This window comes from Fundulus heteroclitus, unplaced genomic scaffold (assembly GCF_011125445.2).
Source record: "Fundulus heteroclitus isolate FHET01 unplaced genomic scaffold, MU-UCD_Fhet_4.1 scaffold_491, whole genome shotgun sequence".
Classification (NCBI taxonomy): domain Eukaryota; kingdom Metazoa; phylum Chordata; class Actinopteri; order Cyprinodontiformes; family Fundulidae; genus Fundulus; species Fundulus heteroclitus.
This window is the reverse complement of record NW_023396914.1, coordinates 1-26,722: the sequence shown is the minus strand read 5'-3', so window position 1 is coordinate 26,722 and position 26,722 is coordinate 1. Positions and strand designations below refer to the sequence as shown.

The following is a 26,722-nucleotide window of genomic DNA, read 5'->3' as shown; positions in this document are numbered from 1 at the left end:
AAATGAGCAGATAATACATATTTTGAGCGTTTTCTGACTCTCGTAAATGTAGGAAGCAGTTATACTAGTATATGTACTTTTGAACACATGACTGACTGATCAATTTTATACATTCTTGTGGCATTCCGGTGAGATGCGCCAAGTGTTGTGATGAAGTCTTCAAACATTTTCCAAATGTAATTAAACTGAACTGTTGGTTTAAAAATAAGTCCTGTCAATGTTGGAAACTTCTCTTGAGTTTCTGCACAAACACAACATCTCAATCTTTCCAGAACTATCTTTTGTGTATTTTTTTTCCAAACATGAGGGACAAGCGAGTAAATCAGAATCAGGATCAAGTTTAATCGTGTGTCTCCAGGCAAATCATCTGACTTATCTATATAATGAGAAAGTGACAAAGAACCATTGCTTAAACCTCAAAAAGAAACCTACGATCAGCTTTCAGCCACCCCTCAGTGAGCAGAGGTCTCTGGCCACCCTATGAATCATTTCTGGCTCCGCCTCTGCAACAATCATCACAGTTTAGGTCATCTCTGCCTCCAGGTGGAGCTGTGTATTTATTTAACTTTTCTGCCACTTTCAACTTCTTAAACTTCAGAAGAAAACACGAGACGATTAAAGCCACAAGCTTTTATTTGGATAATTATCAGGTTACAGAAGAAAAGTTTTTAAATAGGGAAACAAAGTAGATTATAAAATTCTCTCTAACTTTTAGCCACTATGCAAGGCAAGGCAAATTTATTTGTACAGCACATTTTAGTACAAAGACAATACAAAGTGCTTTACATGAAGCAAAATAAAACAGAATAAAAGCAAGTAGGAATAAAATGTAGAAACAAAATAAAACATGGGAAATTTTTATCTAATATTAATAATAGTTTTATCTAATAAATATTAAAAACAGTTGGACTACAACGCTGAACTAATTATGTCTTAGTCATGTCATGCTTTCGGGCCCATACTTTTCAGCATGAAATCAAACTTTTTACCCTGGGGAAAAGATTGGCCCTGGAATCTAAGAAAGGTAAAAGAGAAATAAGAGGGTCTAACACTAGGGGGCCGTTAGACTTGTAGCTTCCAGGTTTAGCACCCTTGAAGGCCACTGGCAAGACTGCACTGTCGCAAAATTAAACAGCTTCCCTCCACATTTTGGAATCTGATAGCAGACCAGTCTGGACCAGCAGATAGAGAAGTTATGGAGTTACTTGGAAAGACAAGGCCACACCCCCCCCCCCCCCCCAGATTAAATCCTACATCAGAGAACAGAAAATGTGTCTCATCAGGTGTCATGTCTGTTTTGCTTTTTTGTTATGGCAGATTCAGAAATGAGCTCAGACTGCTGTGACCTACAATGGTGGGATCCATTCAGCTAAGGATCCAACCCTCACAAGTTACATAGGTAAGGATTGGTTTTTGTTTGCGCCCATGATGCTTTTTCAGTTTGTTCTGTAGTTCTTTCTATATCTGTCTGCAGGTGTAGAAACACACTCATAGGATGTTATCTTACATTTACTTTTTCCTCTACCCTTTTGTCACCGTCTCTCTCTCTTAACGTTTTCCCTCCTATTTCTATTTTACCTTTCGATTCCTGTGTCCATTGAATTTGAAATAATCCCAAACTACCATCCAGTAAAGTTTTCAGTATATATAAATCAAGCACAGCATTATGGCCAAAGCAATAAGACTCCACTTTTGAAAGTAAAATCTTGAAAGACAGGAATTCTTAATGCTACACTGCCAGACTGGATGCGTTGAAATATTTTTTTTTTAAATCTACATAGGCAAGTTTTTGAGAGGGACAGCCCCCATGGAGCATTGATATGCACCTAGTGCTGCATATTGACCCAAAAAATCATTTAATATATCTCAAATTAAGCCAATACTGGGGTAAAACTTCCGGGGTGTCACTTTAACAACTTGCTCTGAATAGAAGGATTTCACAGACATTCACTAATTCTGGGTTTCAGGCAGTTTTCCCAGTCTGATCAGAAGCTCCCTGATCATTCTGCACATTTCTGGGTCTTCATTTCTTTTTAAGGTCTTCTCCAGCTCTGTGAGGCTTTTTTGTCGACTGTTGGATTCTACTTCAATCTCTGCTGCCTTCATGTGATACTCAGTAGACTCGACCTTCTCATTTCTGGTGAAGTATATATGTTTTGCATAACGGTTGTAAAGCATCTGTTGCTCTCCTGGTTCCAGGTTGTTTTTCTTCAGCAGCTCTTTGTAAACCCTGTCAGCTTTCCCTTTGTCTACCTTTGAATATATGTCTGCTAAAGTTATTTGATCTTGAAGAGAAAATTCAGGATCAGCATCAATAACTTCTTTCCAGAGATTGATTGCGTCATTGACTTCGCTTTGGTCAGGTTTATAGTCCTTAGAAAAGATTTTATTTGCCAGATCCTCTGCATTAGATCTTCTGTCTTGTGTTTGTCTCAGGGCTTCCTCTGCAGGTTTCTCAGCTGTGTCTTCAGGTTCAATGTCCTCTGTGAATTGGCACTGCGGGCCTCTCAGTGTGGACTCAGTAGAACTGGTGGAAAATCATGTAAAGAAATAAAAAGTAATCAGATAGTCGATTTTAATATCCTCTGAAACTCTCAGAGAAAATACTATAATTGTGATTAACACGACAGCTGTGAAGGTATCAAGAAAGAGGGAGGAAATAAAAACCTGACACCAGATGTTATGGTAAGAGAAAGAATTGGAGTTATTATTTATTAGCTTTTGTAATAAAAATATTATTCTGAAGTCACTAGGCCTCACACCACTCAGACATAGGAGCCCAGGAGACAAGATGTCTGTGCATGAGATCCACTGTTTGCTGAGTGCAAGTTCATCTCTTCATTCAGTAACGAGGGGAATTCAGTTATTATTGTTTAGAATTTTTAGAATTTTAAACCTGTTAAACATTTATCGAAAAATACATCTAAAAAATCCCCAAATACATGGAGAAAAGGGGTTGAAATAGAGCTGGTCGATATAGAAAAAAGCATATTGATAAAATAGAAATCATATTGCTCGATATCGATAATTATCAAAAAAATTCCATATATACATTTTAAGTGCAGCCCTGAACATTTTATGCTGTTGCTTGATGACCTATTTTTAAATAAATGGATTCAAACACAACCCTTTATTTAACCAGCTTTTTACGAAAACTGTAGGTGTTAAAAAAAAAGAAAAAAAAAGAACACCTGCTCTCTAGGTTGATGGAGCATTCCTGGGTTTGTGATTGGTTGGGAGGATGCAATGACTGTAGTATTATCCTACATGATTAAGTAGAATGCACTGTTCTTTTATTGGTACCCAATAGATCTGTGACTGTCATCTTTGTTAAAGTATATACTGTTCTTTTATTGAACTTTTTATTGACTCCTGTTTTGTACATTGAACCATACGTCTATCAATCCATACATATCGTTATTGAATCATCGTCCAGCCCTAGGTTGAAAACATTGAAGATCAACTGTTGTTTAGAAGATAAAATCTTTTGTCTTTAAAATTTTCACTTATACACAAGTTTTTTTAAACTACTGAAAACAGAAAGAGATGATGTGGCTGAAGAGAAAGATTTAAAGTAACACAGTAAGAGTTGAATATCTTTATCCATTGTCAAATATTTCCCATTATTCCATCACTAACCTCATGCTGCAGCAGTTTTCTGTGCCAGTCTCTGAAGGTTTGTGTATTTAGAAGCTTCTCCAGCGTCTCTGAGAGGTTCTCCTGGAAAGTTCTCAGTCTGAACTCAGACGCTGGTTTGGACCTGGTTATATGAAGTCAGAGAGACCAGTGGAATGAAGTTTGACAAGAAGAAAAACCAGTTAAAGCAGTCTGGGAGAGGCTGGGTTAAATTTACCTTTTGGTTTGACCGGAATAGAAACTTATCCAGAGAAACAAAAGTAAAACTTTAGCTTCAGGTTCTTAGTTTACAGGAGCAATAATTATATTAATGACACATGGTGTTTCAAACAGGAACAAAACATGGACATCAGCCGGTTCCTAAACGGTCCGTTGCTGCTGTGAAACTCTGAATTTTTCCTTCGACAGGACGGCTCTATAATGTTCTATTCTGTTCTGGTGCTGGTCCACTTCAGCAGGCTGCTGATCTTTTTACAAAATAAAATAGAATGTGAGCTCTGGTGCTGATTGTTGAAACTCTGAGTTATTTACCTGCTATATTCCCGACTCTGAGTCTCTGTTTCTCTTCAGCTGCATTTCTAGAGAAAAGAAACTCCGTTTCAAGAACAAAGGAACAAAGCTCATATTGATGTGCAGAGTTTCTCATGCTAGCGTCATGTGATCAGACAGTTATGTAAAAATACCACATTTAATCAGTCAGACGTGGCAGCGAATAGTTTTCGTTTCCTTATTGTCTGGCAGGAAAGGAAACTAAACTCAGATTGAACAAAACTCTCCTGTTGTTTGTTTGGTTGAAAGTTTTTTTCTGACACCGGAACCTGTTTAAACGTGACTTCTTCTAACGTATAAAACTCTTTATAATCAAGCTCCATCATATATCAGTGCTACGCTGTCTACTTTTAAGACTAATCTTAAAACTTTCCTTTGTGACAAAGCTTCTAGTCAGAGTGGCTCATGTTACCCTGAGCTGCCTCTATAGTTATGCTGCTATAGGCTTAGGCTGCTGGAGGACATCAGGGTCTATTTCTCTCTCTCTGCTGAGTTCTCCTACTGCTCTCCAATCTGCATTGTTTGTTGTTATTTCAGCTTTTAACTTTTTGTTCTCTGTCATTTTTCTCTCCATAGAAGGTACACCTGGTCTGGCGTTCTGTTAGCTGTGACATCATCAGGGGAAGCAGATCATCCTCAATTACCATCTACCATAGAAAGTACTCCTGGGTCAATGTGAGCTTCTGTGCTTTCTGTGTCTCTGCTCTGTCTTCTCTAACATAGAAAGTACTCCTGGGTCAATGTGAGCTTCTGAGCTTTCTGTGTCTCTGCTCTGTCTTCTCTAAGCCCCAGTGGGTGGAGGCAGATGAGCGTTCACACTGAGCCTGGTTCTGGTTCTGCTGGAGGTTCTCCTCCCTGTTAAAGGGGAGTTTTCCTCTCCACTGTCGCTTCATGCATGCTCAGTATGAGGGATTGCTGCAAAGCCATCAACAATGCAGACGACTGTCCACTGTGGCTCTACGCTCTTTCAGGAGGAGTGAATGCTGCTTGGAGAGACTTGATGCAACCTGCTGGGTTTCCTTAGAGAGGAAACTTTCTCACCAACCTGGAGGATCTGATGGAAGCTGACTTTGGAAAGAGACTTGATGATGATATGATGTGTGTTAATTGGAGCTATATGAATAAAACTGAATTGAATTGAGAGTTTACAGGACAGTTTCGTTATGAGCAAAACCATCACCTGGATCATCTCAGACTGAGAAACTTGTCTCCAGAAAGTGGAGACGATTCTGGGTTGGTTGGTTCTGTTTGGATTTATAAATTTGGGCGGGGGGGGGGGGCTTAAAACTATCAGCTGGTTGTTATTTATCAGTTAATGTGATATATGCTGATTGTTCCGACAGGAACAATCAGGACTCAAATATGGACTCAATTAAAATCTGAGTCCATATTTGCTCAGTTACTGTTGGCAGCAGCCGAAAAACACAGAAATTATAGATTTATCCACGAGACGTATAGATAAAGAACAAAGCCTCATATTTTGGCATGATGGAGGTTTTTCTACTTTGGTTAGCTGTGAGGAAACATCTCATCTGCTTTTCTTCCTTTTCTCCTGTTGTCAAAGACAAAACCGGATTTCCCACCTCCAACATCTTAATTGCTCTTCTTCCTCTTTTTGACTCCAAAGCAGTGGCGTCTCTGGCATGATAAGTTTAGCGAGGCAGAGAAACTCAACACCTATCAGCAGCAATTAATGTTTTTGTGATGCATACAACCTGAATTTGATCAATTTTAAATGAAACATAAACAAACAACATAAACCACCGCACTAGAAATGTAATTTTATACAAGCTAAATGTAATTAGATTTTTATAGATAAATTTACAAATAAAGGCTCGCTAATAATCTTAATTTATTAAATAGAAACATTTCACATCAACCCTTCAATGACCCAGCAAGGACAACCATCGTTAGTTTGTCACACAGTTTCCAGCAGAACCTAACCGTAGCGTCTGGTTGGGCCCCACTGGCCCCCAGTGCAGAGACGCCTCAGCTCCAAATACGTCTTCATCACTTTATTTCTGTGAAAAATATTCAATAATTGTGCTTTAATATAACAATTGTTTTGCTTTGCACACAGCATATTTCAAGCTCTATTAACATGACTGGATTGTTCTCATCGTGATTATCACGATTCTCTGGATATTTTTTCCTTTTAGTTTCTGCTGTAGCATAAAAAAGTTCCAGGTTTTATTAAGTTGGTTTTTCACACAGCAGACAACATCTGCAGCTAAATATTGGTCATACCATTATGTTCTGTTATTTTTATTAAAACAAACGTCCGTTTTTTTTCTCCATTTCTCTGTTCACATCCATCTTAATTTGACTAAAGTTTCACTCATGTTGCTCTCATCAATCTCCTTTCTCCTGGTTTTATTCAACATCTGTAATTTATGGGGATTTTATTTGATAGACTAAACTAGATCAGAATTGTGACTGAAAAATGAAAATTATATTTCAATGTCAACATCTTTAGTAAATAATCTGAAACGTGTGGTGTGCTGCAACCCTCGTCATCAATAAACTAGAATCTGCCGTCTGATGAGGCTCATTTATCAGAATTCCTGTTATCATAAATCCAGTTTTGAACGCATTTTCAACATCCTCGACTGACAAAATGGACAGACACATGATTCTCCTCCCACCGTGGGTCCAGCTGCACGACGGCTCTTCTTTACTCAGGCTTCTTGTTGGGAAAATTTGCACTGAGAGACCAGCTGACCAGGTCCATAAATTACAGTCTGGAGGATGTGTAAAAAGAGGCTCCAAAGAGATTGATCGAAGCAGAAACAGGGAAACAGGGGAGGGAGAGGAGAAAGAAAAGCGTCCGTCTTCACCGAGAGCAGAAGAAGACAGAAGCAGAAGTGGAGCCTTCAGCTCAACCAGCAAGGATGCAGCATAGGGTTGCCAGTTGAAGGCATGACGGCGCTTTGCTTCGTAGTGAAAGTTTAGGTTTTAATTCTGTGCCGTATTTTGGAGCAATCGGTGGACAAAGGGCTGTCAGTAGCCTGTTTTTGGTGTTAGCTTGTGCTAACTAATAGATCATGTTCATGCTGAACAGCCATGGTTCAGCTCACACAGCGGTAAGACCAGCTGATGAAGTGGGCGGGGCTCCATGGGGGTAGCAAGGTGAGGGGCAGTGCCGCCGAATGTGACGTAATATTCTGGAGGTTTTTGAAACGGACTGTTTTCCAGATACCAATAAAACTTTGACCTATTGCCAATAAAACAGCTGGATGTTTTTTTGTGGTTGGGCTGTTTCTAGAAGCAGTAGAAACACAAAGGAAAGATCTAAAACTGCAAAAAGTCTCCTTTAAGCAGATGTTAATTTTCACTGAGCTCAAATCTCTGTATAATTCTTCATATTTTTTGGTCATAATGATGTCACATTAGGCAAGGCAAGGCAGATTTATTAGTATAGCACATTTCAGGACAGAAACAATGCAAAGTGCTTTACATGATTAAAATACAGGAAGGCTTTTCCGGTCATAATCACCACTCAAAGCGATGTACACTACAGGCCCGGTTCTGCCGGAGGTTTTCCTTCCCGTTAATGGGGAGTTTTTCTTCCCACTGTCGCTTCATGCATGCTCAGTATGAGGGATTGCAGCAAAGCCATGTACAATGCAGACGACTCTCCCTGTGGCTCTACGGTTCTTCAGGAGTGAATGCTGCTTGTCGGGACTTTGATGCAATCAACTGGTTTCCTTATATAGGACATTTTTGACCAATCTGTATAATATGATTGAACTTGACTTTGTAAAGTGCCTCGAGATGACATGTTTCATGATTTGGTGCTATAGAAATAAAATTGAATTGAATTGAATATAAAACAGAATTAAAGCAAGTAGGAATAAAATGTAGAAACAAAATAAAACATGGGAGAATATAAACTAAACATTAAAAATAGTTGGACTACAAAGTTGAACTAATTATGTTTAAAACAGTTTAACTAGAACAGTTAAAATCCTAAACAAATGTGTTTTTAATCTTGATTTAAAGGAACTTTTCCAGTTTTCTGGGAGTTTGTTCCAGATCAGTGGAGCATAGGAACTAAATGCTGCTTCTCCATGTCTGGTTCTGGTTCTGGTTCTGGTTCTGCAGAGCAGGCTGGAGCCAGAAGACCTGAGTGGTCTGGAGGGTTGATGCCCTGATAACAAGTCTGTGATGTATTTAGGAGCTAATTCAGGGATTTATAGACTAACAGAAGGATTTTATCTTAAATGTTTTTATTCACTGCAAGCAGAAAATAATGATAATGGAAATAGAGGCTTGAAAACATCAATCTGTGATTAATCTATACAGTGTGTTTTATTCAGCAACAGAGTTACTGAAATAAATAAACGTCTCGTTTTATGAGAGGATTTCTATATCCGGTGAGTTCGAGAAGAACCAGTAGAACCAGTAGAACCTCGCAGAAGCAGCTCTGGCTGCAGGTCTCTGTGGGTTTGTCTCAACCAACAGATCAAACAAACATCTTTTATTTCATTGTCAACTCTTTTATTTTACAGATTTTCAAAACATAAGGATGCAATAAAAATGTGTTTTTATTTATCATTCAATGTATTGTACAGAGATAAAATCACATGGGATGTTTAAATGAAACCTCTGCTAATTTTCCAGTTTTCCCAGTCTGATCAGAAGCTACCTGATCTTTCTGCACATTTCTGGGTCTTCATTTCTTTTTAAGGTCTTCTCCAGCTCTGTGATGCTGCTTTGTCGACTGTTGGATTCTACTTCAATCTCTGCTGCCTTCATGTGGAACTCAATAGACTCGACCTTCTCCTTTCTGAAGAATAGATATTTTGCATAACGGTTGTAAAGCATCAGTTGTTCTGCTGGATCCAGATCGTCTCTCCAGCAGCTCTTCGTAAATCCTGTCAGCTTTCCCTATGTCTATCTTTGCATATAAGTCTGCAAGAGTTAAATCTTCCCTAGTTGAAGATCCATGATAAGCCTCCTTCACTTCCTCCCACAGATCGATTACATCCTGGATAGCTAGACTTTCAGGATTGTATTCTGGAGAAAGGACCTTCCTCGTCAAGCAGATTGCAACAGATCTCTTTAAATAACGTGAGTCAGGGTGCGTCCTCAGGGCCTCCTTGGCTAATTTAACAGCATCATCTTTAGATTTGTAGTTTCTATACAGACGCAGTACTGGAATGAGTCCACTGTAACTGCTGACTGGCGCTTTTAAAACCTTCTTAGCAAACATTTCAAGTTCACCCTGACTTAGTTCTTCTTTAGCAGCTCTTGCCTCCAGATAAAGAGCAGCAACGTATAAGTTATCTGGATCTCGTTCTTTGGCAGATCTCAGGATCTCCAACTTCTCAGTGTACAGTTTCTTTAGGTTGTCTTTGACGGCCTCTGCTCTTAATATGGCGTAGCTGCTCTGCCACTCCACCACATCTGGCTGCATCTGGATGGCTCTCTGGAAGAGCTCTGCAGCCTGCTGCTCCTTCTCTTTGTCGAACTTCATCAGGGTCCAGGCCTTCTCAGCACACACCTCTGGGTGGAGCTCCTCCTTCTTCTTCTGTAGAGCATCCACCTTTGACAGGTAGTCCTGACTCTTCTCATCTTCACCCATCAGGTGGTGCAGCCAAGCCAGATTGCCAAAGTTCACCATCAACCAGGGACCTTCATCAGCGTGTTTCTGCCGCTGGAAGGTCTCAGTGGCCTGGTTGAAGGAGCTCAGAGCCTCTTCAGGGGAGCCCAGCTGGTTCTGGATGAACCCCTGCAGGTTGTAAATGGGACCCAGCCAGAAGTTCCCCTCATCAGTGCCGATGTCCTCCAGGATTTTCTGGAGAGTGATGAGCCTGGGTTTTCTGGGATCGAGGTCCCAGGTGAAGTGGCACTGCAGCGCCTTCAGTTTGTTCTCCAGACTCTGAGCAGAACTGGTGGGACATGAAACATGACAGAGTTCAGCTACAGCAGCAGAAGTGACTCACATTTTGCTGCAGGCAGAGAAAGCTGGAAACAAGGAGAGAAAGTCTGTATTTTTCAGGTGTTCATTAAATCAGGAACTTGGTTATTTTTGTTGTACCCGGTATATCTGAAGCTCTGAAGCTCTGAGAAAGTCCGTCACGCTGCAGGCTTGTTAGTAATTTGGTTTTCTGGCTAAAAATCATCATCAGTTTTAAATATTTGGGATTTAAAACAGTCGGTTCCTGATTGTTCCTTAAAGTAAAAGGTTCCTAAGAGCTTAAAAATTGCAGCAAACTGCAGAGGTTCTGGGTTCAACTCCCACAGACTGCCACTCTGAACAAGCGCCTTAACCTCAGATGGCTCCCTGAGGGTACGGGTTAAACGCAGGGAGCAAATTTCACTGGAATGTAAGTCACAATGACAATAAAGATTATTATTATTTGTCAACAAGCTTCAGTCTTTGTGATGTGATAGAGCAACACCGGGTGGACCAGAGCTGTGAATCATGGTTTTAGTCTTCTAGTTTGCAGTTAGCCAGGAGATAAAGCAGACCTGTGGAAGAAGGAGCTCTGGCCTTCATGGTAAACGCCTCTGTAGTTAAAAGCTAACCAGCGAAGCATGGAGGAGGCAGCATCATGCTGTGGGAGGAAAACCTGCTGGAGGCTGGAGACCTGAGACTGAGGTGGAGGTTCTCCTTCCTGCAGGAGAACCAGCCGGAACATGCAGAGATATTATGGGATGGATTAGATCAGTGGTCTCCAACTATAGTTCTCCAGGCATGGCGTCCTGCAGAGTTTCAGTTTAAGTTTAAAGACGTGTAAAAACGTCAGCCTGTTACGTCTGAGGCAGAACAGGAGACTGTCGGATCCAAACGGCTGAACACCGAGTCTGGAACGCTACCTGGTTATGAAGAACAGGTGGAAAACAAAACCCTGGAAACCTTGTTCACTGTGTTATGACCCGTGTTGTATAAAGTACTGAAATCTCGGAGTCAAGTAAAAGTATAGGTACCTCTATAAAATATGACTTTGGTAAAAGTCCAAGTAACTGACTGAAATGTTACTTGAGTAAAAGTCTTAAAGTATCTGAAATGTCTTGTACTTAAGTATGAAAATTACTGTAAAAATAGATGTACTCAAGTAATGTAATGAAAAGTAAAAGTAAAAAGTAAAACAAAGCAAATGCAGTTTGAATGACATTTTTTATATTTTGGTAAACTTTGAAAGTCAAATTCACTTAAAATAAAATAAACAAAGTGCAAGTGAAATTTAGACCAAGTTTAGACAGAAAATACAACCGTTTTCTAAGCTTTCAGTTTTCCTTCTTCAAGTAAGGTCAGTGCTATACACTTAAAAATTGTACACAACCAAGTGCAGGCAAAGAGGGTGTATACTAACATGGTTAAGTGATAAACCAGGCTTAGTTAACCTACAGGAAGTAAACCTGCTAATAGATACACCTGGAACGTTATCAGAAGGTGGGATCAAAACATTTGCGTTTCTCTCTCTCTCTCTTTCTCTCTCTCAATGAGTAATGCAATGAGTAACTAAACCAAACATTGAAAATGTATCGGAGTAAAAGTATGCAATTAAGTTTTGAAAAAAAGTGAAGTAAAAGTGAAATTTATCAAAAAAATGTATACTCGAGGAAAGTATAAAGTACTCCAAAATATACTTAAGTAGAGTAGTGAAGTATTTTTACTTCGTTCCTATACAACACTGCTTATAACCCGCGCCCATTACTCATTGTTTAAGTGTTTCCTAAGCCGGAGTACATCCTGACAACATAAAAATAAAATAAAATAAAATAAAAACTTCCTGGTTCTTGAGATCAGTGAGAAACTGGAGGACCAGCTGGAAAAAGTTCTCAGAAATAAATAACCAGGTTTTGGTCAGACTGGATCTATTTGAGGTCAGCAGAGGAAAAGCTGGAATAAAGCTTAGTTTTGGGTTAAATTTCAGGCTTTAAAATGCTAAATGTGGCTATTTGACTTTTAATGTCTCCTTTAACATAATTCAGAGGCTTCACTGACATCCTGCCGGTCTCCAGCATCATTGTTGGGGTCGATGTGGACTACATCTCAGTGTCGGTTCAGTCAGACGTTTAATTCCGGCATTTCTTCAGCACCAGAACAACGAGCAGATGGATGTTTTTAAAGGAACCCAGAACACAAACTGGTCTGGTTCTGAGACAAATGTTCAGACCTGTGCTGTCTCATGGAAACCCTGCATACAGATAATTATTCAAGCCTGAAAGAACGACTCACCTCATCCTCCAGTCGTTTGGTGTCTCTGTGGGATGAAGCCTCCTCAGGTTCTGCTCTCATATATCCTCTCCTGCTGTAGGTGCAGCACCATAAATAAGTTTAATCTCAGTCCTGCTGTTAATGATCTCCAGCTGAACGTTTAAACTCTCGTTTCTGAGGAAAGAGAAACACACAGCAACACCTTGGTTCCTCTGAGAAGATCATACCTTCACAATCTGATTTATTCCCACCATAAATAGACAGAAAGAGATAAGGGTTCTGTTTATTTTGGGTTCTGATCCGATATGTCCGTCTGCTGCTCAGGAAGGGTCGTGGTTGTGTGGCCTTTGACTGGTGAGCTGGACAAATTCCCCGTTTCCGGGTGGAGCTCATCAACTGGCCGTATTTAATTACTTTATGCTTCAAAAAGCACAAAAAAGAGTTGGATCTTTGGTCTTTTAAATTGAGACCAACCAGAACGATGTCCTTTTATGTCTCTGTTGGACTGCAGGTTGATCACAGATTCTCAAACTTCAAGCTCAAAGTTCCAAATCTGACCTCTAGATCAGGTCACAGATCTAGAACTAAGAGTGATGAGCAAATCCATTTTATTAACAACTGATAAGATAAAAGAAATGGAAAAATGTTTGTGACTCTCTAAGCTGTTTTATACGGTGATCGAGAAGTGCAAACCAACAAGTTTCAACATTATACAGGTGCTAATTTTGTAATAAATCTAAAATTATCTTTCCTTTTTCTGGCTTTTTTATATATGGAAGAATAAAGAAAATAAAGAAAATGAACATAAAGGGCAACATAACACTGAATAATTAACTATTTATATTTTCTAAAAATATTTTTTTTAAAACAAAAACACACGAAAATTCAATTATATTACAAATTTACTATAAGTTCCCAAATTTTCTCCGCCTTTAATATGAACAAATGTTTTCTTCAGGTGATGTTAGCGCAACGATTTAAAATCAGCATAGATGTTGTGCTTCTTTATGTAGGAATAGATTTTTGGTATAAATTTAAAATAAGTTATTGGCATAAAGAAGGCATTTCTGGAGAAGAGATTGATTTTGACATTAGGAAACACATAAGAGTGCATCATTTAAACTTCTTGATGGCAGATTTGAAACAAAGAAAAAACTCTGAAAAACAGACCATCTCGAAGAATGACTGATCAGAAGGAGGTTTTACTATCTGAGATTATTTATGTTGTTAATACTTAGATAATGTTTATCTAAATATAATATTATAATATAATATTTAGATATTAGTTATTTGACGTCCCGCCGCGGCTCTTTCTCCGCCGCGGTGTCTTCCGGCCAGCAGGGGGCAGCAGAGCGCCAACACCCCGGAAGTAAACAGAGGCTGCGCAGTAGAGCCACAGGTAGCATCATGTCGCTGCGGGATCCAGCGGCTCCAGCGGTTCCGTGAAGCCTTCACGCTGACTCGGACATGAAGAAAGCAGAAGCTGCCTCTGGGAGGAACCTGTGGGTTTACCGAACTTTAGTCAGAACCGAACCGGCAGCGGTCCCTCAACTTTCTCCGTGACCTTTCCCTCCCAGGTGAGCATGTGACGGCGGCCCCTGCGTGGGTGAGTGTGGGGGCTGGTGCTGTGGATCTGAGGAGGGGCCTCCGGGATGGAGACCTGGACCCCGAACCCCCGGGCCAAGCCCTTCATCCCGCGGCAGCAGCGGAGCTGGTACCTGACCTGGAAGTACCGGCTGACCCAGAGGAGGAGCCTGCGGAGGTTCTGTCAGGTCAGTGTGGTTCTGGTCTGGCTCCAGGTCAGAGTTCTGCATGAACACATGTTGGACGGGCAGGGTTCTGGTTCTGTCGTGAAGAAATGAAGCTGATCAGGTAGAGTGGTGGATCCTCAGAGCAGGAACCAGAACCTCTGGAGCAGGAGAAGATGGACCTGATGGTACCTGTAGGGTTCTGGTGGAGTCCAGCTTCATCATCATCTCACCTCACAGCCCGGGTCCGGTTCTGTTCAGAACCCGGTTCACTCCTGGTGGGAGGTGGGCTTTCAGGACCATTTGTCTCCAGGAGTCATTAAACCACAGGAGCAGAGCAGAGATGTTCTGATATGACAGACTGGGCCGATATCAGAACCTAACAGAACCAAATACTCCAATTTTTTGATGTTAAATCTATTTTTTAAGCTGACTTTACGTTTCTGCTCCAGGAAAACTTCCCACAGCGCTGATGGAAATAAATGTGGTTTGTTATTATCGGCCCAGTTTCACTGCCGGACCGAGACCCGCATCTATAAAAATGGCGGACGTCGGTTGATGCCGATGTTGATGCCGATATATCGATATATCGTGATCTCCTGGAAAATAAACGATGAATCGGTTTACGTACCAAAAATATGACGGATTAGTGATCCTACGGTGTTATGACTGCAGCTGGGACCGTCTGCATTTAAAAACACTAAAAGTCCATTATTTTTAAACAATATATAGAACACGAAACATTAATGCGTGTTTTAAATAAATAATGATAATTGTATCTGAATTCTTTCTAAATAAAAGGTAAAAATGAATGCAGTCATTAAAATGTTGCCGTAGCTTTAATTGTGGCTGTTTTTGGGCCACTCAGGGTCTCAGGTGCGCCTTCCTACCCATGATTTCTGCACCTTTATGGCCGCTTTATGGATAAAATAACTAAAAGGCGTCTACGGCTGATAGGACGGCTGCGTTTCCTCTGCTTTAAGAGGAACCAGAATATGTGCACGACAGCCGGGAACCCTCAAACCGCTAAGCGCTCCTTTCCTACCGGTGTTTACGGCGTTTGGATCGTTTTCAGGTATGAAGGAAGCGGTGAAACGGGGCTGAAGCTGCTGAAGCTGCTGAAGCAGCGAACCCATGTCGATAGTTATAGAAATGTTCGTAGATGAATGATTGAAGGACGGAGCTTTTCTAGTGACACCGACCTCATTCAGCTAGTCCTGTGCCCAGAGGCCAGTGTGGCAGGAGGAGGCGGGAATCAAACCCACAACCTTCCCATTCCGTGTCTGCTGCTTTCCCCATGAAGCCAGTCAAACTCAACCCTTTATTCTACCAACTTTTTACCAAAACTGCAAGTTTTTAAAAACAAAAAAAAGAACAAATGCTCTCTGAAGGGGCGGAGCTTCCTGGGTCTGCGTTGTGATTGGCTGGTAGGATCTAATGATGTAATGTTAACCTTAATGGCTAGAATGTAAAACTTTTATTCTATTGAACTTTTTATTGACTTTTACTATCATCGATATATACTGTTATTGAATTATCGTCCAGCAATCAAAACAGATTTAATCAAGGTTCCTCCTGACCATATATGGGCGTTGCAGGAAAACAGAACCTGCATGTTTAGAGCTCCGTTTGATGCTTTAATTCAAAGTGAGGAAAACTGAGGCCGACCGGAACCGGTTCAGATCCGAAAGCTGAAAAAGTTTGTGAGTTGGTTCTGAATCCAGAACCCGTTTCAGGCCTTTAGAACCGCATGGTTCTGGAGTTCAGTCAGACTGGACCTTAGTTTTTATTGTTGTATGTCGGATTAAAGGGTCAGTACTGCCCTCAGGACCCGGTCTGGGTTCTTCTCTGGTGCCATCCAGACAGAACCGTGGGAAGGTCTCCAGGTTCTGTGGCGGCAGATTTCAGCTGTTTTCCATCCGCAGGCCGGCGCCGTGCTCTTCCTCCTCATCACGGTCATCGTCAACATCAAGCTGATTCTGGACACCCGCAGAGTTGCTGATGAAGACGCTGCAGCTCAGGAATACGGTGAGAAAAAGCTTCTTCTTCTTCGTTGGTTCCTCTCTGCAGCGTTAACCCACCGATGGTTCCTGCTCCTGCTGCATCAGCCACACCCTCCTCTTCCTCACCCCGGCCCTGGAAGGGGAACCAGTGGCTCTGCTTACACGCACAAAATTTCACAATTGGATTGAAATTTGAAATTATTGGGATTAAAAAACACTAAAAAATTGAATTGTACCGTTTATATGGGAACACAATCAATGACTCTGATCCTAATGTGTGTTTTTATGCACCTGACTTTATTCAGAATAGAACCACTCTGACATGCAGTTATCACCACCCTCCAAAAAAAAAAACACAGAAGAAGAACTTTCGTCTTTGCTGAACAACTAAAACTCGTAAACAAAGCAGTTTCATAATTTTTTGTCCAGGCTGGATTTACACAATGTTTTAATTACAGTTTAGACGTTACAAAGTAAAACAACAATTTTGAGCTCTTTTATTTTTTTTTAGAACAGAAACGTTTTTATCAGAAGCTTCGACGGTTTTGCTTTCCGACGTGTTTCTGCGGAAATACGTCACGTTTTCACCACATTGGGATTAACTTGATCCTGACTAACGATTATATGAACGTTGATCAGATTATCAGTCGGCATAAACCGCCCCATCTATTCAGATTATAATTTAATTCCGATTGGCTTGTTCACTTTTTTCACCATTTTTATCCAGATTACTTCTGTCTATGTAAACGTAGCTAATGATGGACGTTCCTGGAGAAGACGGCGTCCTGAAGGCAGCAGGTGTTGCTCTAACATCCCTGCTGGAGTTCCCTGCAGCAATGCAAACTTGCCGAAAGCCCAGATGAAGGAAAAAAAACGTGATTTGCTGCTGGAATAATTTCCTACTCTGTTTGTAGATGGCAGGAAGTTCAAACGTTAAATCTGCTCCAAACTCTGTAAGGAAGTGAAACGGAGTGATTTTATTTCCTCTGGAGGAGAAACTGCTGCTGATGAACTTGTCATCAGGGTTGCTGGGTAGATTCCAGGGTTGCTGGGTAGATTCCAGGGTTGCTGGGTAGATTCCAGGGTTGCTGGGTAGATTCCAGAGCTGCTGGGTAGATTCCAGGGTTGCTGGGTAGATTCCAGGCTCTCCTCTGTAGCTGTTACCATGACTACCGGCTAACGTTGTGTCTCCTGCAGAAGACGTTCTTCCCAACATGGAGACTCCTCGCCGGCCGGCCAGCGGGCGCAAAGTCCTGGACATCGAGGTTTACTCCAGCCGCTCCAAAGTCTACGTGGCCGTGGACGGCACCACGGTGAGACACCTTTGCTCTTTTTACCGTCTGAGGACGGCTTCGGAGAACATTTAGATGTTTCCATGGTTCTGCGTTGTTCTCCTAATGTTCTCGGTGTTAAAACAGGGTTCCTGCCTCCAGCTGCACCGTCTGCAGATAAACTCTTGGTTTCAGTCAGAGATGAAAGACGGCGCTCCTTATTTCACATTAGAGTTAATAGATATGTTTACATGCACAAATTTCACCATCGGATAAAAATTTGTTCAGATTAAATAAGCGGATTGTCCCGTTTATATAGGAACAAAATCAATTAATCCAATCATAATGTGTGTTTATATGCACCTGGCTTTATTCAGTATTATTTTAGTATCAATATCATTAATAAATAATAATAATAATAATAATTATTATTATTATTATTATTATTATTATTATTATTCTTATTATTATTATTATTATTATTATTATTATGCCAGCTCAGAAACATAGCCAGAGATTGACATTATGATTATTATTGATATATTGTTTCATGATGCCCATTTATGCTCCCACGATGTTCATATCTTATAAACAAACCTGCTAATACTATATATATATATATATATATGATATATAGATATATATATATAGATAGAGACTAGATATCTATATATATCTATATAGAGATATATGTATAGTATATATCTATATATATAGCATATAGTATGTATAGATATATGATATATATATATATCTATATATATATATATATATATATATATATCTATATAGATATATATATATATATATCTCTATCTATATCTATATCTAATCCTTGCATGGTCGGGGTGGGCTGCTGGTTCCCATCTCCAGCGGTGATTGGCTCAGAGACGGGGAGCTGCAGAGTGATTATAGAGAATATTAACCTGCCAGTCGTGTTTCTGGACTGTGGGGGGGAAGCCGGAGAACCCAGAGAGAACCCAGAGAGAACCCAGAGAGAACCCCTGCATGCACAGGGAGAACCTCCATGCTGATAGACCCCAGGCTGGGATTCAAACCCGGAACCTTCCTGCTGCACAGCTACAGTGCTGCCATGTGAGACTTGTCCTCTGATCTGCAGCAGGGATTCTGTCACACGGAGCTGAAACATCAGAGGTCCGGTTCAGTTCTGATGGGACACCAAACCCAGACTGGGTCTCAGTTTGGACCTGACGGCTGGTTCTGCTGGTGCTGCTGGTTCTGCTGGTGCTGCTGGTTCTGCTGGTGCTGCTGGTGCTGCTGGTTCTGCTGGTGCTGCTGCCTCCACAGGAAGGTCTGCAGGCGTTGGCCGAGCAGAACCCCTGATGAGGCAGAAGCTTCGGTCGTTTGGGTCATGAAGTTCTGTAGAATAAATCGGTTAAAAGGTTCTGATCCAGAGGATCTGAGCAGGCGCTGCCATCTAGTGGCCGAGGTCTAGAATGTCTCAGAAGTTCCCTGTTCTGGTCCGACCCGCTTCATCACACCATGTCCTGCCTGCAGGTTCTGGAGGACGACATGCGTGAGCAGGGCCGAGGGATCCATGTGATCGTTCTCAACCAGGCCACGGTGAGCACCCCCCCCCCCCCCACCCCCACCGACCCAAACTGGGTTCTGACGGGCCCGGTTTTCCCTTTCAGGGTCACGTGATGGCCAAGCGGATCTTTGACACCTACTCCCCCCACGAGGACGACGCCATGATCCTCTTCCTCAACATGGTGACCCGTGGCCGCATCCTCATCTTCACCATCAAGGTGGGTGTGTTAGGTTGCAGAGGTGCGTCCGGCTGTTTGGGTTTGGTTCTGCTGAGCGGTCCGGTTCTGTTCGGCAGGACGAGGGAACGTTCCACCTGAAGGACGCGGCGAAGGACCTGCTGAAGAGCTTTGGCAGCCAGGCGTCCCTCAACCTGAGCTGGAGGGACATGTGGACCCTGGTGGTGAAGAAAGGAGGTCAGAACCGTTCTGGGCTTAGAGGGGAACCTTCTGCTGATTGTTTGGACCGACCAGACGGGTCAGAACCAGCATCACGGTTCTAATGACCTTACAGCACCAGGCGGTCTGAAAATCCTGTTAGAGGATTTTAAATAAAGTCTCTATGTGTGATTAGGCGCCCCCTAGTGGTTTATCTGGGTTACAGCGGCTCGGTTCTGAAGTTAAACCAAATTAATTAAACTAACTCCAAAGACTCAAGGCTGAGGAATAAAATAATGCTGCTGTTTCTTCTCCTATATTAAATAAAATAAATGTAATTTAAGGAGCAGATAGAGTCAGTTGCTAAATCCAAAAAATAGACGCATTATGTGTCAACGTCATTTTTATAATTAACTGTTCTCACTTTTTACATGAGATATGCATGAATACTCAGACTTCTGTAACGTTTTAAATGCCAGTTTTTATCTTTCTCATCTACAGAAACTGAAATCTTTGGGTAGATTTCATCAGAACCTCTGATGGTCAAATATTTCCAGCAAAATCGATTCCGATAAATTTTTTGTTGTTTTGTGTAAAGTTGCTGAAAATTCGGTAGATTTTAAAGTCCATGAAAAAAATATTTTAACCCGGTGAAAAACAATAAAACGTAAAGTCAGATGTTTTCATTGTGATTGGACTAAATAAGGTAAAGAGATTGAATAAGAAAGAAAACTGCATAAAATCGACGAGTTTTATGCACGTTTTATGATAAAAAACAAATTCAGAACCAGATTCTGGACCCAGGAGGGTTGAAGCTTTTTTCAGAAGAAATGAAGCAGAACTTTTTGTTAGTTTGATGAATAATTATTAGGACGGTTAATGTTCTTCATCACAGTTTAATGTTTAGCAGCACATTCATGTTCCGGCTGCAGCGCAGAAAGGGAAGCGGTTCTGGTATCCATGAGGCTCTGATCCGGTCCGGGTCCAGTCTGACGCTCTGCTGCAGAGAGACGACCCAGATTCTCAGATCAGAATTTCTCCAGAATTCAACGACTCCTTTAGAAAAGACGTTATTTTTTCCTTCTGTGACTCACAAACCCAAATCAGAGCTGAGGTCCAGAGTTTATTGTTCTGATGGGAGACGGAGGAACAACTAATCGGGTCGGCTCGGCCGTGGAGTTCTGTTTATCGGACCAAAAAGAACCAACAAGTACCGCTAAGTTCTGGTTTGAAGCAGATGAATCCGGTCTGAAAACCAGATTCTCTGTGTGGAGAACCGGGTCCACAGGTGGATCGGTTCCTCTGGGTTCCTCACTGTGTGATGTGGATCAGAACCGCGGGGCCAGACGGGTCACAGGTGGTAATCGGGTCGGGTTCCTCACTGTGGCGTGATGTGGATCAGAACCGCGGGCAAGAACGGTCTCAGGTGGATCGGGTCGGGTCCCTCACGTGGGTTCCTCACTGTGTGATGTGATCAGAACCGCGGGGCAGAACGGGTCAGGAATCTCCTCTCTGTTTTTGCAGGTCAGGTGTTCGGAGAGAAGCACTCCAAGTCTCCAGCTCTGTCCACATGGGGCGACCCGGTTCTGCTGAAGACCGAGGTCCAGCTCACCGCCGCTGAAGGTATCAGAGGACCCGGTCCAGGCTCGGCTTGTTTCATCATCTGGTGGTTCTGGAGAAGGAAACCGGGTCTTCTGATTTAAATCTGGACTCACCTCCTGATGCTGCGGATTGGCTGATAAAATACGTTAAGCACATTTTATCAGCAGAGAACGCTCTGCAGTCTGAGAGACGTCTGATCTAATCTCTCCATCCTCATCCTCCTCTCCATCTTCATCCTCTCCATCCTCTCCATCTTCATCCTCTCCATCCTCTTCATCCTCTCCATCCTCTCCATCCTCATCCTCCTCTCCATCTTCATCCTCTCCATCCTCTCCATCTTCATCCTCTTTATCCTCTCCATCTTCATCCTCTCTCCATCCTCTCCATCCTCTCCCTCCTCCCTATCTTCATCCTCTCCATCCGCTCCAGCCTCTCCATCCTCTTCCTCCTCTCCATCCTCTCCATCTTCATCCTCTTCCTCCTCTCCATCCTCTCCATCCTCTCCATCCTCTCCATCCTCATCCTCCTCTCCATCCTCTTCCTCCTCTCCATCCTCTCCTCCTCATCCTCCTCTCCATCCTCTCCCTCCTCTTCATCCTCTCCATCCTCTCCCTCCTCATCCTCCTCTCCTTCCTCATCCTCCTCTCCCTCCTCATCCTCCTCTCCCTCCTCATCCTCCTCTCCATCCTCTTCATCCTCTCCTTCCTCTCCATCCTCTTCATCCTCTCCCTCCTCTCCATCCTCTTCATCCTCTCCTTCCTCTCCATCCTCTTCATCCTCTTCCTCCTCATCCTCCTCTCCATCCTCTCCCTCCTCATCCTCCTCTCCATCCTCTTCATCCTCTCCTTCCCTCTCCATCCTCTTCATCCTCTCCCTCCTCTCCATCCTCTCCATCCTCATCCTCCTCTCCATCCTCTCCCGCCTCTTCATCCTCTCCTCCTCTTCCTCCTCTCCATCCTCTCCCTCCTCATCCTCCTCTCCTTCCTCTCCATCCTCATCCTCCTCTCCATCCTCTCCCTCCTCTTCATCCTCTCCCTCCTCTTCCCCTCTCCATCCTCTCCTCCTCATCCTCCTCTCCTTCCGTCTCCCTCCTCGCCCTCCTCTTCCTCCTCTTCATCCCACAGAGGCCGAGTGCCACTGGGCTGACACCAAGGCTCAACCGGAGGAGGAAGTTGTTCTGCGCAGCAAGTGGAAGGATACGGGAGCATCTGCAGCTGCAAGGACCCGGCGCCCATCGAGTTCAACCCTGATCCTGTAAGGGGGGGGTGGGGGGGGGGGGGGTGTTGATGTTCCCTGCAGCTCTGCAGCGCCACCACCAGGTGGATCCGCCCATCGTTCTGACGCATGTCCTCTCTGCCTCCAGCTGCCCAACAACAACGTCTACAACGTTCCGGTGGCCGTCATCGCCGGCAACAGACCCAACTACCTGTACCGGTGAGATGCAGACGCCCCCCCAGAACCCGTTTGGTTCTGGTTCCGTGTGTCGGGTCGCCCCGGCTCCGCCCGTTTCCTGAACCTCCCTGTCGTCTGTTTGCAGGATGCTGCGCTCGCTCCTCTCGGCCTACGGGGTCAACCCGCAGATGATCACCGTCTTCATCGACGGGTACTACGAGGTATTCGCCTGTTTCCAGCGTTCAGTGATGCAGGAACGCACGTTTAGAAACGTTTAATCATTTAACGACGCACAGCGCCAGGAACGGGCCTAGTGGGTTCTGATTGGCTGCAGCTCAGTGAAGCAGCGGGTCACGAGGTTTCAGGGAGAACAAAGTGGTTCAAACATCAGAACCTGTGGTTAGGAAACCCCTGAGATCCCACAAGCTGAGATAAACCTCTAAGAACCTGCAGTACCAGAACCGGTTCTCCTCGGTAGAACCAGAGGCTGCTCCCAGGAGCTCAGAGGATCAGTCAGGAAGAAGATAGCTGGAGAAAGTTCTTTTTGTATGGGGTAAGATAACGGTCAATATGAACATATGTGTAGGTCTTTGAATCGTCAATAAGGTGAAAGACTTTAAGATTTATATTTATTCCTGGTTGTCAGCTCATGCAGAGGTGTGACATCAGGTGTTTCATCTGTGAGAATATAAGTGTAGAAGTTACAGCTTTGCAACCATTAGAAGTATGAATCACAAATTTACCAGTATGAAGCTACAGCCCCTGATGAAGCTGTTTTATACGCCTTACTGGGGGGGGGGGGGGGGGGGGGCAGCTTCTTCAGGGGCTGTAGCTTCTTACTGGTAAATTTTGTGATTTATACTTGTATTGTTGCAATGTTGTAACTTTGTTTACTTGTAGTCGTAACGTCTGGTGCATCACGTTTGTATGAGTTGGGCAACCAGGAAAATGTTACAAATCTTAAATTTACTCACGTTATTCACTTATATTTACAAATTTGACTTTTTGTATGCCATAGACGGCGATTTTAAACTGAAGGAACAAAAAAACAGTGTTTTAAAATCCTGTTTTTATCATCTCCGTCTTTTATCTAAGATAAACCCGTTTTATCTTTTAACCTCTCTGAGCAGGTTTTATACTCTTTTATTTCTAGCCGTCTGGACTGCAGCACTTTATTCAGGCATTAGCTAACGAGCTCTCTCCCGTCTGCAGTTAGTCAAAACGCAGCGGCTCGTCTTTTTACGGGGACCAGAAAACATCATATTACACCAATTCTTGTGTCTCTCCACTGCCTCCCTGTTCATTTTAGAATTGATTTTAACATTTTATTGTTTGTGTTTAGAGCCCTGAATGGGAGGATTGCCTCAAAAACATCACCGACCTCCTCCAGATTTATTCTCTGCTCTGAGGTCTGAGGGCCGTCTTCAGCTAATAGTGCCTAAAACCAGAGGGGACAGAGAGTTTTCTGTATTTGGCCCCAGACTTTTGTTTTAAGTCTCGTCTTAAGTTCCACTTTTATTAACCGTGTAGTCGTGTGGTCCTCTGTGTCCTTTTTAGTTTGGTTTTTTTATGTGCAGCACATTGGAAACTTTCACTGTTGTTAAATGTGATGCATAAATAAAGTGGATTAAAATTCAGAGATCTATGCATAAGTTTATATTGACAGTTACCTTACATATGGTTGGGTCGTTTAGCTCTGTGTTATTTGTGTTCTGGGAGCGAACGTCGGACCCGCCCGGCTGCAGGTCGGGTCGACTTCCCGTCCTGCAGAACAAACAGCAGCAGCAGAATCTAACCGGAGGTTTTCTCTGTTGGATCAGGAGCCGATGGACGTGGTGGAGCTGTTCGGGCTGAAGGGCGTTCAGCACACACCCATCAGCATCAAGAACGCCCCGCGTGTCCCAGGTAAAACCAGAACCCCCCCCCTCAGAGCTCCAAGCAGCTGGTTCTGGTTCTGGTTCTGTAACAGCTGGTTTTCTGTTGGTTTCAGCACTACAAGGCGAGTCTGACGGCCACCTTTAACCTCCACCCTGTAAGTGTCTGCACCATCAGGTGTTGCTGGTTCTGCAGAGGTCCGGTCTCATGACAGAACCTTTTCTCTGAGCAGGATGCCGGCTTTGCCATCGTTCTGGAGGAGGACCTGGACATCTCTGTGGACTTCTTCAGGTGAGTCCTTCGTCTGAGGAGCCGGAGAAGGAGGCGGTTCTGTTCAGGGACATGGACGGTCTGCGGAGTGTCCACTAGGTGGCAGCGTAACCTCAGCGCTGGAACCGCTCTGCTCTCCAGCTTTCCTCTGTTAAACTGTGGCTGTAGCAGAACAAACTGCAGCTTCTGATTGGACCTCAGCAGAACTGGGATCCATCCACCTTCACCTGCTTCCAGGAACACAAACTTCCCCTCAAGCTTTAGTAAAGTAGTCAGACTCCTCAGAGGTTCTTCAGAGAACATCCAGCATCATGGAGACCAGCAGACGGGTCAGGGAGGAGGTTCTGGTCCAGTTTCCAGCAGGTCAGGTTCTACAGAACCTCCCAGAGCTCTGATCATCATCTGGACCTGGAGAGAGGATGGACCACCTGCAGACCTACCAGGACATGGACGTCCACCTGGACTGACAGGCTGGACCAGGAGAGCATTGATCAGAGAAGCAGGAGGACCATGGTGGCTCTGGAGGAGCTGCAGAGACCAGCAGCTCAGGTGGAGAATCTGTCCACATGACTGCACTGTTCAAACCTGACCTCTATGGCAAGAAGAAAGTCCTGTCTGAGGTTTCCCTGTAAGCCAGAGGAGACCCCAGTAAACATCTGGAAGGAGGTGCTCTGCTCAGGGAGACCAAAACTAAACGTTGAGGTCTACAGGAGGAACAGAAGATGCAAAACTAGCAGGTCAGAGGTGATGGGGGGGGGGGGGGGGGGGGGGGGGGGGGCGTAAATCCTGGAGGTAAACCTGATAGAGGCTGCAGAAGACCTGAGATTGAGGTGGAGGTTCTTCCAGCAGGAACACGTCTCTGAACATGCAGCCTGAGATGATACTGGATGGTTTGGAATGGCCTAGTCAAAGTCCAGACCTAACAGTTTAAATATGCATGTCCTGCAGCCAAAGGCGGTTCTCCCGGTCACTCCTTCAGATAAACTGCTCTGCTCCGTGTGGGTCAGTCCTCCTGCCTTCCTGTCGGCTCAGACGTGACGGACATGACAGGAACATCTCTGTCCACCGTGTCTCCGTGTCCGGTTCATGTGTGACTCCTGTGTTCCCCGACAGCTTCCTGAGTCAGACCATCCACCTGCTGGATCAGGACGACAGCCTGTACTGCATCTCCGCCTGGAACGACCAGGTCAGTCCCCACATGTTCTGACGGAGGCGTCGGCAGGTTGACCTGGACTGAACGTTTGAGTCGTTTTAAAACATTAAACGCTGATGCTGAGTTTGTCTGATCCACATTCTTTGAATCACCGCATTGTTTCTAGATCCAGGTGTGTTGAACCTTCTTTGTTTGATCAGGTGTCACTGACTGACTGTTTTTGTGAGCAGGGCTACGAGCACACCGCCGAGGACCCCGCCCTCCTCTACAGGGTGGAGAGCATGCCCGGTCTGGGCTGGGTGCTGAAGAAGAGCATCTACAAGACGAGCTGGAGCCAAAATGGCCGACCCCAGAGAAGGTCAGTCGCTCAGGAAGTGGAAGTTCTTCAGGAATATTTAAAACAAAATAACAGATTTAAAAAGATTAACTTCTTTGAAATGAAATTCAGTTGAATCTGCAAAGCGAAAGAATATTTAAAACTTCTTTTATTATTGAAACAAATTTAGCAGCTTTGCTGTTTTACAATGTCTGCTGAGATTAAATAAAATTTTACCTGTAGATACATAATAAACAACATTTCCAGCTCTGTTAGACAGAAAACAGGCTAATTTTTCTGCACGTCTCTCCTGCTGCTGCAGCTCTGGGACTGGGACATGTGGATGAGGATGCCGGAGCAGAGGAAAGGCAGAGAGTGCATCATTCCCGACGTGTCGCGCTCCTACCACTTCGGCATCATCGGCCTCAACATGAACGGATATTTCCACGTAAGGCCCGAAGAGTCGTTTTCACAGAAACGGCACACTAACATACGTTATTACCTTTTATTTCTACCCATATGTGGACTCAGGTCCCCATAGAGATCATTGGTCTTTAGAAGAAGGGTAAAAACACCCGGTCTGTTAAAGTTAGATAAACAAGTACACACACACACACCGAGACGTGTCAGAGCAGGGGTTTGAAACGGCAACCCACTGGTTACAGGATGAACTCTTAGCTTTTGAGCCGCTGTCATTCCCAAACTGATTTAAATTTCAGCAGCATTTTGCTCCTCTTCAACAGTTTTAACCCTCAGATGGTGAAGGTATAAACCATCACAGGTTTTATTTTAAGTCACAAACATCTTGTTAA

General features: G+C 43.4%; 1 protein-coding gene and 1 pseudogene across 1 annotated transcript; one reads left to right on the top strand and one right to left on the bottom strand.

The window, feature by feature from the left end:
* Positions 1–1,774: 1,774 nt before the first annotated feature.
* LOC118560850 (interferon-induced protein with tetratricopeptide repeats 1-like) lies at positions 1,775–12,391 on the bottom strand. Its single transcript, XM_036132365.1, has 3 exons — positions 12,377–12,391; positions 9,121–10,079; positions 1,775–2,288 (listed from the first exon to the last, which is right to left on the bottom strand). Exons 1-3 carry the CDS (start codon positions 12,379–12,381, stop codon positions 1,951–1,953), a joined length of 1,302 nt encoding a protein of 433 aa, XP_035988258.1. The 5' UTR covers positions 12,382–12,391; the 3' UTR covers positions 1,775–1,950.
* A 1,365-nt stretch (positions 12,392–13,756) lies between these two features.
* Positions 13,757–26,498, top strand: LOC118560854 (annotated as a pseudogene).
* Positions 26,499–26,722: the final 224 nt, after the last annotated feature.

What these genes read in the sequence shown, in the direction of transcription:
- LOC118560850 (XM_036132365.1), bottom strand. An exon ending in TTATCATGGATCTTCAACTA is followed by an intron (nt 2,289 to 9,120) that starts GGGAAGATTTAA and finishes AATTTTCTCTTC; the next exon opens with AAGATCAAATAACTTTAGCA.